The 10664-nt window shown below is 47.6% G+C and overlaps 1 protein-coding gene across 4 annotated transcripts in view; it reads right to left on the reverse strand.

Moving 5' to 3' along the window:
• The window catches only part of BTNL9 (butyrophilin like 9), a 50578-nt gene extending 40725 nt beyond the window's left edge, over window positions 1-9853 (reverse strand). For 2 of the 4 annotated variants that reach the window (XM_059175998.1, XM_059175995.1), the window contains exons 1-4: window positions 9671-9853; window positions 5387-5520; window positions 3513-3863; window positions 1085-1366 (exon numbers count right to left, since the gene is read on the reverse strand). In XM_059175998.1, the coding sequence (XP_059031981.1) occupies window positions 1085-1366; window positions 3513-3863; window positions 5387-5498 (745 nt within the window). In that variant the 5' untranslated portion in view covers window positions 5499-5520; window positions 9671-9853. The remainder of the gene's footprint in view (window positions 1-1084; window positions 1367-3512; window positions 3864-5386; window positions 5521-9670) is intronic. The other 2 variants (XM_059175996.1, XM_059175997.1) reach the window with 2 other exon arrangements.
• Window positions 9854-10664: the final 811 nt, after the last annotated feature.

A 10664-nucleotide genomic window follows, 5' to 3' on the forward strand; every position in this document is an offset into this window, starting at 1 on the left:
AGCCTCCCTCTGCCTTTCTGACCTTCCCAACCTCTCAGCTGCAGCTTCTTCTCTATATTGAGCTGTGGAGTTTCTGGTTTGACTTGGATGTGGATGGCATCTAGTTGTAGATATGGGATAGGAGGAGCTCAGGGTCCTCCCACTTGACCATTTTCCCAAGATCCTCTCTCCCTTATGGCTTTTAAAAATAGCATCTTCTTTTCTCTAGCTTACCAGATTGTAAGAATACAGCATATAATACATATAGAAAATCTGTGTTAAGCTTTTCTTTTTATGCTAACGGTCAACAGTACATTATTAGTAGTTGAGTTTATGGCTGTCAGAAGTTAATAGGGGGATTTTCAAATGCTCAGGGCAGAGGGTGGTGAGCACCCTTAACCCCCCGAAATTGTTCAAGGGCCAACTGTAACATAACTATTTATTTGTACCAATGCGAAGAATGACCAGAAGTTAGGTTTATCCTCAAGACTTAAAACAACTAGTCATGAACATTAAACCCTTCAGTATGTGCCTCATAATAAGACTTGGGTCCTAGATAATGGCCTCACCCTTCAACTCATTGCCTAACTATCTTCTTCCCTAACATACCACTTTTAAATCCACATGCACACCTCACCACACCTTAGCACCCTTCCCAGCTTCATTTTTCTGTTACAGCACCTAATATCTTCTAATCTTACGATATAATTCACTCTCTTGTTTATGTTTCCCCCACAGAAATGTGAACCTGAGGGCAAGAGTTTGCGGCACATTGCTTACAAATATCATTTGGGGGGTGAAATTAGGAACACATGGGCTCTCGTGATGACCTCTAACAAGTAGTTTCTGGGTTTTAGGGCAGAGACTTTGGTGCATAATGTTGATTCTGTGGGGCCTCCCAGCATACTGTTTGGGAGAGTGGTAAGCTGTTGTACTCCCAGTAGGTTCCTCATATCCAAAGGGCTGACTTCTCAGGTGTCAAGTTCAGTCCACCCCAGAGACAACCAGGCTCCAGTACCATTGTGCCCTTTTAGATGACCTTTGGAACAATGCGTATGGAGGATATGGTGGATAGGAAGATGAGGGTTAGTCAGCATCTACTCACCTGCTATCTGGATGGTGAACTCTTTCTTCTGGAGCAGGAGAGAGTTCTGGATGGAGCAAGACACATTGCTATGGACATCTCCTTGGACAAGCACAGATATTTCCAGATTGAACAGGCCGTGAGCATCCTGGACAATTGTTTCCGTCTCGGGAGATAAGCACTGTCCTTTATGATCTTTCCACTGAGCCTGGGGTTTGGGGTACCAGCCACTGGAGCTGCACCTCAGCTGAACACCTCCCTTATTGAAGCCCTCAAGGGAGATGCGAGGGTCTGAGCCCAGCCCTGGGAGAGGCAGGAAAAGTGGGAAAGATCAGCCTCCTTCCTAGAAGGTGTACATGAAGTTCATGCTACTAATGCAACATCTACAGTCATCATAAGGCCTCACAAACTGTGACTGCTCTTAACACACATGTAGGCTCATAGCCCCCAGCTGTGGGCTATGAATGACAGTCTAAATTTGTGGTGGAACATGGGGTAAATGCCCCATGGGGTGGGACATGGGTAGGTGGGACATGGAAACAGTAGTACCCATGAGGGACATTTGGAGATATTGTGGGGGGCATTTGGCTAAGCAGGGGTCCTGGCATTTCATCATATTACACAAGAGACTGTCCCCTGAAGTAAAGAAAAATGCCACCCTACATTTCCATAGATTGTCCTCTGTCTCTCTTGAATCCCACCAGAGTTCAGGTACCTATGTTCCACACACTCTTTTGTCTCCCCATCCTGTGGAGCTAACTTCATATTTTGAATATGCAAAACATTGATATTTTTAAAGAGCAATACTGTAATAAAATGTACATCAGGAAAGCCCCAGACCTTCCTCTATCCTCTCCATCCATTGCTCTCTCTTCTCCTTGAGGCAGCCAGTTCCATGAGTTCCTAGTGCAGCCTTCCTGTGTTCCTTTCATGCAGTGTTTGTTTTTTCTTATACCAAAGTTTACAGGCTATAGAATCTCTTCTGCACCTTGCTTCCTAGAACCTCCTCCTCATTTTTGGGGGGTGTGTAGTGTGGATCACTCCATTGGGTGATGGACCATACTCAACACCTTTGCTTAGATAGTTAGATATCTCCCTGTTATGACCATTACAAAGGACGCTACACAGATTAAACTAATATGTAAGCCCTTTTCCTGTGTGGAGCTGTGGGAGGCTTATCTTCAGGGTAAGCTCCTAGAGGTGGGCTGCAGTTCAAATGGTGGATGTATAGGTAGTCCTGTTAGCTATTGCCAAATTCCTATGCATTGGAGCTTTGCTTCGCTTTCCATCACCAGGGTACAAAGCAGAGGCCTGCTTCCCCACAGCTCCACCAAGGGTGTATGGTCAAACTGTTGAGTTTTTGCCAATCTCACAGGTAAAAATTGCATCTCAATGTAGCTTTAATTTGCCTTTCTTTCATAATGGGTAAGGGTGATCATCTTTTTTATGTTTAAGGGCCATTTGTGTATCTTTTGTGAATATTTATTTTGTTCAATTTGTAATGAATCTTCCTTTTTAATAGTTTTTTTTAAAAAATAGATATGGGGTACACTATAGAGTATTATGCCTCCATCAGAAAGGATGAATACCCAACTTTTTTTTTTTTTTAGATTTTATTTACTTATTTGACACAGAGAGAGCACAAGTAGACGGAGAGGCAGGCAGAGAGAGAGAGAGAGAGAGCTGAGCAGAGAGCCCGATGCGGGACTTGATCCCAGGATCCTGAGATCATGACCTGAGCTGAAAGCAGAGGCCCAACCCACTGAGCCACCCAGGCACCCTGAATACCCAACTTTTGTAGCAACATGGACGGGACTGACAGAGATTATGCTGAGTGAAATAAGTCAAGCAGAGAGAGTCAATTATCATATGGTTTCACTTATTTGTGGAGCATAACAAATAACAAGGAGGACATGGGGAGTTAGAGAGGAGAAGGGAGTTGGGGGAAATTGGAAAGGGAGGTGAACCATGAGAGACTATGGACTCTGAAAAACAACCTGAGGGTTTTGAAGGGGCAGGGGTGGGAGGTTGGGGGAGCCAGGTGGTAGGTATTAAGGAGGGCACAGATTGCATGGAACACTGGGTGTGGTGCAAAAACAATGAATACTGTTACGCTGAAAAGATATAAAATAATAATAATAATAAATAAAGTCACAATAAAAAAAAAATAGATATGGGGCCACCTGGGTGGCTCAGTGGGTTAAAGCCTCCGCCTTTGGCTCAGGTCATGATCCCAGGGTCGTGGGATTGAGCACCGCATGGAGCCTGCTTCCCCTTCTCTCTCTGCCTGCCTCTCTGCCTACTTGTGATCCCTGACTGTCAAATAAATAAATAAATAATCTTTTAAAAAAATAAATAAAATTAAAAAATAGATACGTTTTCCCCTTTTCTGTGTTTCTCTGTCTACTCTTGAGCAAAGCAGCTCTGTCTCTTTGGCCAAGTTACATACCTGCTACCTCCAGTTCCCAGATGGCTTCCTTGGAGAAGCTGCTGGAGAGGAAACGGCACCCGTACAGGCCCTCATCAGCAGGAACGACACCATGGAGCCACAAGTTCACACTTCCATCTATGATATAATCCTTGATGAGTTTTGTCCTGTTCTGGAACTGTGCCATTTGCTGGCTGTAGAGCTCTTGTCGCCCCTGGTACAGGTGCACCACGTCAGAGATCTGACTCCGGAACCAGCGGATCTCCATATCCTCGGCATCCAGGTATGGTGACAGGTGGCACGAGAACTCCACGTCTTCCCCGACGAGTGCCAGGATGGGCTCCCCGGGGCCTACCACCCTGACCTCCTCCTCTAGGACAAGAAGCCAGAATGACAGCTGGAATCAGCTTTCACCCAAGGTGAGTTTATAGCACATTCCTTTGCAGCTCAGCAATCTACAGAAAACCATTCAAATGACAAAAGACACTTTGCAAGACAATTGGCTTTGGCTTTCTAAACATGTGATTGTCATGAGTATGCCAGGTGAAAATATACACAAAGGATATTACAACCAGGTGCGGTGCTGGACTAGTAATTGGTTTGAACCAACCAGCTGCAAATGTTTTCTTGGGGACAGTTACATAAATATGGCCAGGACATTAAATGAAAAGGAATCTTGGACCAAAAAAAGCAAGTTTCAAAACAGTATGTACACTATTCTCTTATTTGATTAAAAAATGACATGTTTGCATAAAAACATGGGCAGATAAAAGGTCCAAAAAGACATACACTGAATCGTTCTTGGTGGTAATTTCTGTAGGATGGGAATAGATATATTCCTGTTTTTTCCTTATCTGATTTTCTAATTTTTTTTATAATGCACGTGTACAGTTCCTGTAATAACAAAGAGTATTAACGTAATCTATGGGGGTTCCTTGCATCATGGGTTTTTCTATCTAAAGGCCAAATCTGGTCTTCAAGATCTTTATTTATCAGAATTTTAAAAATTTGATCATCCTCTTAAATGGTGCCTCCTTGTGGCTCCTCTACTCCCCGTTTTCTGCAATTCCCCTGAGAGTGGCTATTTCTGGCACAGTCCCTTTGCATGTGCTATTTCCTGCCACTCAGGATGCCTTCAGTATTCTTTCTGGCTTCACCTTTTCTTGTACCTCCTTTTCTTCCTTTGAAACTCTGCTAAAACCCATTCCCAGAGCTTCCCCTTCATATATCCCTCCCATTCTTCACTTTGCTCATAGACCATAGCAGTGATGTTTGTTGTTACTCACTCCATTTGAAACACCTTGTTGCCCACTGGGTACAGCCCCAACACCCTCTCTACCAGCTTCCTTTTCCAGGTTCTCTCAAGCTGTCTCTTCCCCCACACTTGATGCCTGCCCCTTTTCCTGGGAGCATGGACTGCCTCAGTTTACCCTCCATCTGTCATCTTCCTGGAAATTATGTATCCTTCATGAGTCTACTCAAGCAGTACTTCCTCTCTAGTGTTCTTGTTGGCTTTCTGGAAAAAAACAAATTTCTCTTTTAGCTGTGCTTACAGATCTTTGGATATGTTTCTCTGACAGCCATATCGCTGAACAGCTTTTATGTTTTAACTCCTACCCTTGACCTTCTTGAGGCCTGGGATGTGCCTGGTCATTTCGGTGACCAGCTCGGGGAATCAGAGAATTGCATTTGCTTAATTAGTTTATACTCTTTTTTGGCTGCTTCCTTTGTGAGAGATGTTGAGCCTGAGGTCCTCCCTGTCCTTCAGAAGCTACAGCTTATATGTGGGGGAGGGCCTGATACAGCCGAGGGGGCTGTGGATCTCAGCCCTGGGAGCCCCTGGCGGGAGGGAGGTGAGAAGCTAAGGTGCTCATGGCCACCGATTTGACAACTACCTGAGTTCAGCTTTCCAGGCTGGAGGAGAAGAAAGAGATGGGTGAGGAAGAAGACACTGCTGGGGAGAGGCCCTCTCTGGCAGGAGTCTGGGAAGACTGGGAGATCCACCATTTCTTCTCAGCGACAGGGGCCCCTGGAGAGGAACAATGAGATGCAGAAATGGAGCAGGAGAGCTGGAACACAGCCCAGCAGGCCTGATGTCTGTTGCAGCTTCAATATTTTTTTTTCTTTTTAAATAATAGCTCCTACCAATCTCAGAGCCTTCTTTTAAACCATGGTTGGATGTGAGAGCTGCTGACTTTGGCACAAACTCATGGAGCTGCGAGGGGATAAGGCCAAAGGGTCCCAGAGGAAGCAGTTTCTTGGCTTTGCATTGTTTAGAGTCAGGAATAGAGCCACACATTGTGTGGGGGCTCCTCACAAAGGAAAGGAAAGGATTAAGTGCCTTTCCCCAAGCAAAGGGAAACCTATAAGGTCTCAGAGGAATTTTTGTTCCCCCTGCCCCACTTCCCTTTGGCCTGGAACATGAGGTCCACAAACAGGGCAACAAACACCGAGTTCTGATCTTTCAGAAGTGGGATGCAGCCTGCCAGCTCCCACCACAGCTGAGACACCTTCCTCTGGGCCCAAAACCTCAGGTGGAGGCTTCAAGAGTTCACCTGTGGCTGACCCTACCCCTGCAAGACTGTATCTCCCAGGCCACATTAACAGATTTGTCTCATCTAGGGACATCACCCATTCATGACCCACTTGACCCAGACCTGGCACAGGTGAGGGCTGTCGCCTTTCAGTCCTGAAATCCCCTTGGGACCCGGGATGACATCTCACTGTCTGATAGCCACTGAGCCTGGGCAACCCATACATCTTGGGATACATTCAAGCTTCTCCACATGTCTCCTCTGTTTAGTGGTGGGACTTTAGGCAGATTCTATAACTGATGGAACCTTGATTTCTTTGCCTGAACGATGGAAGAAACCAATGCCAACTCAAGGGGTCATTAAGCCTTCCCTGGGAGGACTAGGTGCTCTTTAGTAAATAGAAGCCAGAACCACCAGCCTTTGCCACCACCTTCCAAACATCTTGCTCTCCATCTTTTAGACTGCACAGTCTCCTTTCACTTCAGCTTAGCACCCATGAGGGGAAGACAGATTCCTTCAGCTCCCCTGATCTCCTCATCTCCCCTCTTCTGCCACCTCACCCCTTTGCTTCATTCTCCTTCTCCTGAAAACATGTTCTTGATGTCCTATGGCTGCAAAGCCCTACCCACATGGTAATCACATCACCAGGGTGTAGAAGAAAGCCTTTAGAAGCTGCTGGGTCATGTAGCAGAAGAGTGGTCAGAGGAAGTATGCAGGTGAGTTAATGGTGTGTGTGTGTGTGTGTGTGGTGGGGGGAAGTCTCTCAGCTGGAAGGACCCAGCCAGTGGGAATACAACAGGGAGGGGGCAATGGCCAGTGAAGCCAGTGGGCCAGGGGGCTGGGACCCTCCCCTCATGGAGCTCACACACAGGTGGGCAGGCAGAGGAGCAAGCTGGAACAGCTCCTTAATGCTTCAAAAGGGACCCCTCAGGTTTTGAAGGGGGGGTGGTGGGAGGTTGGGGAAACCAGGTGGTGGGTATTAGAGAGAGCACGGATTGCATGGAGCACTGGGTGTGGTGCAAAAACAATGAATACTGTTACGCTGAAAAGAAATTTTAAAAAATTAATACCAAAAAAAGGGGGAACCCCTCAGCAAGAGAAGGTCAGAGGAATCCCTGGAGGGAACTTGACCACTTTGATGGCCAGTAGGTATTGGAATTACTAGTCACACAATAGTCAGCATGAACACAGACTATGGGCCCAGGTCCAAGCTCTGGCCAGAAAGTCCAGCCCCTTGCCCTTTTACTGATGACAAGACACTGGAAGCAAAGGAGCCCCAGAACAGGGTGTTGCGCTGGCTTTGCATTTTCTCTCCCTCTTCCTGTTCCTTCTCTTTTTTCTTGTGTCTCAGTATTCTCTTCTGGACTCTCAAGACAGAGTCCCATGAAGCCAAAAGCCATGATGGTATATCAGTGCCAGCTGGGAGCTTCCAAAACAAGAGGGGCTCAGAGGACACTTATGGGTCCATTTAGACCAGTCAGATAGTGAGGAATTAGTCAAGACCTGTGTTAAGGAGTAACTCGGGTTCTCCTACCACACAGTAACAGAGCATTAGACAGGCTCACAGCTGGGGGGCCCCACTTTCTCTAAGCTAGGAGGCTGCCACCACCTGAGGGGAGCAGTCCCTGTGCTCCAGACCCTGGAATTCATATTGGGACCTCAGTTCTTATCTATTTATTTATTTATTTGACAGAGTGATAGAGAGCACAAGTAGGCAGAGCAGCAGGCAGAGGGAGAGGGAGAAGCAGGTTCTCCGCTAGGCAGAGAACCCGATTCAGGACTCCATCCCTGGAGCTTGGGATCATGACCTGAGCTGAAGGCAGAGGCTGACCTGACTGAGCCACCCAGGTGCACCCACACCCTTTTCTGGCAGAGAGATAGAGTCCGACCTCAGCTCTCTGTTGTGAAACACCATGTGAATTCCATCACTGAGGCTGCAGGGGAAGGAGATCATAAACACACACTCACGAATACATGGACTTATGACCACAGTAATAAAAACTAATATGACCTGAGCACTTACTATCTACCAAGCATTTACTTATAACAAAGTAATTATCATCATCATCATCATCACCGAGAGGTCTGAATCTCAGACCACAGGAAACTGAGGCACAGGGAGGCAACTCAGTTAGGAGGTGGTGGAGTGGGGGTTTCTCCTAAGCTCTGCCCTTGTGCGGATCAAGCTTTGTCCTCACCAGCTTTGTCCTGGGTCAGGGCTGGAGCACTCTGTTTTCCTACCCACCAGAGCATGACTCCAGTCAGAGACCACCTGACCACAGACCAAAGCGCTCACCCTGACAACATCTCACATGCATTGAAGAAGCAGACTGAGTCCCCGGGTCTCAGCCACAAGACCAAGCAAGCAAGTATGAGCAATCAACGCACAAGTGAATAAAAATCCCAAACTCCCACTGCTGATAAAACAATTCAAAACCGGAGTCTCCCTCAAACCTTTCCAACAGCGTCTACTTGGAAAGGAGGTACATGCCTTGTGGACCCTTTGCTCCCAGTGCACAGGCACTGAAAAGCCTTTAGCTTGAAGGAAGATTGGTGATTTCCTGAAAGGACTTCAGAGGGGCTGAATGCCCCTTTCTGCCCTAAAGGACCCCCCTCCTGCCCACCTACTGCCTGAAGTCCACCCTGTCTAACCTCACTCTCCAGCTCAAAGGCTTTGATGCTCACTGGAGCGCAAGTGTCTGTGAAGGGAAACATTTTCAGATCTCAGCTGTTCACACCACAGTGTAAGTGGATTTCAGACTATTTCTCATGAAGAGGTTTTGCTGGGGAAAGAGTCTGGACACACTGGATGTGTCCGGGGGAAGGTGGAAGACCCAGAGAGGAGAGAGAGAGAGAGCCAGAAAGAGGGTCTCAGGCTGGAGCTAGTCTTTGCAGGTGGGGCACATTCCTTCTACTCTCCGGGAGACTCTGGGATGTCCTCTGAAGGCACACAGAGGAGTAAGGGTTGCACAAACTGATGATGAAGGAAAGCCTCCACCCTCCACCCAAGGGAATCATGTTTCCTTGCATTCTCTCCCTGGCCTCACTCTAACCTCATCCCCGTCTTCTCTTTCTGCATCTCCAAACCCTAACAATACCTGATGTTCTCTTAATTTGCAGTCCCTCGGCTCCTGAGTTTCTCTTTAGAGATTATTTTTTGCTTTTGCCACTTCTGTGAGCTTGGGCTGTGTAACAGCAGTGTGTCTGTCGTCCTTCCACTCTTGCATCCTAAGCTATACACCTTGAGAGGCAGAGAACTCTCCCACGCTCTCCGCCTCCAGGATCCATTGCAATGTTCTGCCCTCCACAAGCTGTCAGCCAATGCTCACTAATCTACTCTGGTTTGATTTCATTTGCCCCACAAGGTGATTTCCAGCCCCAGTCGCCAGGTAGATGAACCGCCCCAGTAAGAGACCTCAGGGAGGCAGAAGGGGTGATGGGGTAGCTCAGAGTCCTACCTCCTTGTGTGAACCTGCCTGAATGAGTAGCTCCCCTTAGCCACACTTGGAACGACACACCCCACAGCCAAGTTCAGCCTGTGAGGTGAGGCCAACCCATCTTGTCCTCTCTCCAAAGCCATCATTTTCTGCTTCCCCATTTCTGAAAGGTGGAGGTTTCAATAGGTGTTGAGAATGAGGCACGTACCTGGCCAGTAATAACAAGGAGTCTGAAATAGCAGATGATTCCTGGTGAGCTCACCTCCCTGCAAAAGGCATGACTGTAGTAATGTGTCTTGGTCCCAGATACTAAGGTCCCCTGCACATGAACTATCTGCTGAGTTCAGGAGGCCAGCTCCTCTGTGACAGAATTACCCACCCACCTTCCACCTTAAGACACACACTGCGTGCTCTGCCCTTTGCTATAAAAACCAAGATGGACACAACAAAACAAGGAAGTCTCTGTCATATCCTGTCTCTGTGAGAAAAATCGTGAATGGAATTTCCATGGACAATATCCCCCTGAGGTATTAGAAGGAGGGGAAAGGTAGTTGGAAGCTTTGCAGAGACTATGAATTGCAGAGAATCAGAGCAGGGAGAAAATGTTCCAGTTGGCTGCCTGGGGTCTTTGGGGCTCCCGGGGGAACAGGACGGCCATCCCCAGCTAACCCCTCTCTCCTCAGTATCACATTGAAGGATGCAGAGACTGGACTGGACTATCTACAAAGGGCTGGTGATCAACTATTTACCAGCTCTGCCCATCTCTGCATGGCAAGGGAAGTAAAGAAGATAGCCTGAGAGCATTGCCCTAAGTAAAGCCCACAAAAGCGATTCACATAGAACCTGGAAATAGGATGGGGCACTGTACTGGGATTTCTCGAATGGAGTGGAGCTCCACGAAGAGGAAGCAAGCACTACCTCACATCACCCCATGGCCAGAGGCCATGGTGCAGCCACCTGGCTGAACCCCACACTGACATCTTGCCTAGAAGACAGGTCAGATCTGGGGCACAGGGTAGCTCACTCACACGCAGGACACACTCAGGGACTCCCAGGACTGTCCGATTTTGGGGAATGGGCCTGTGCGTGAGCTAGGGCTTTGAGTGAGTAAAGGGAAGTGAGAAGACTGAGCAGAAAGTGACCCTCCATGTTCAGGCAGGCTAGGGCCTGCATCAGAGGATTACGCATGCCTAATCCGAAAG

This window comes from Mustela lutreola, chromosome 5 (assembly GCF_030435805.1).
Source record: "Mustela lutreola isolate mMusLut2 chromosome 5, mMusLut2.pri, whole genome shotgun sequence".
NCBI lineage: Eukaryota > Metazoa > Chordata > Mammalia > Carnivora > Mustelidae > Mustela > Mustela lutreola.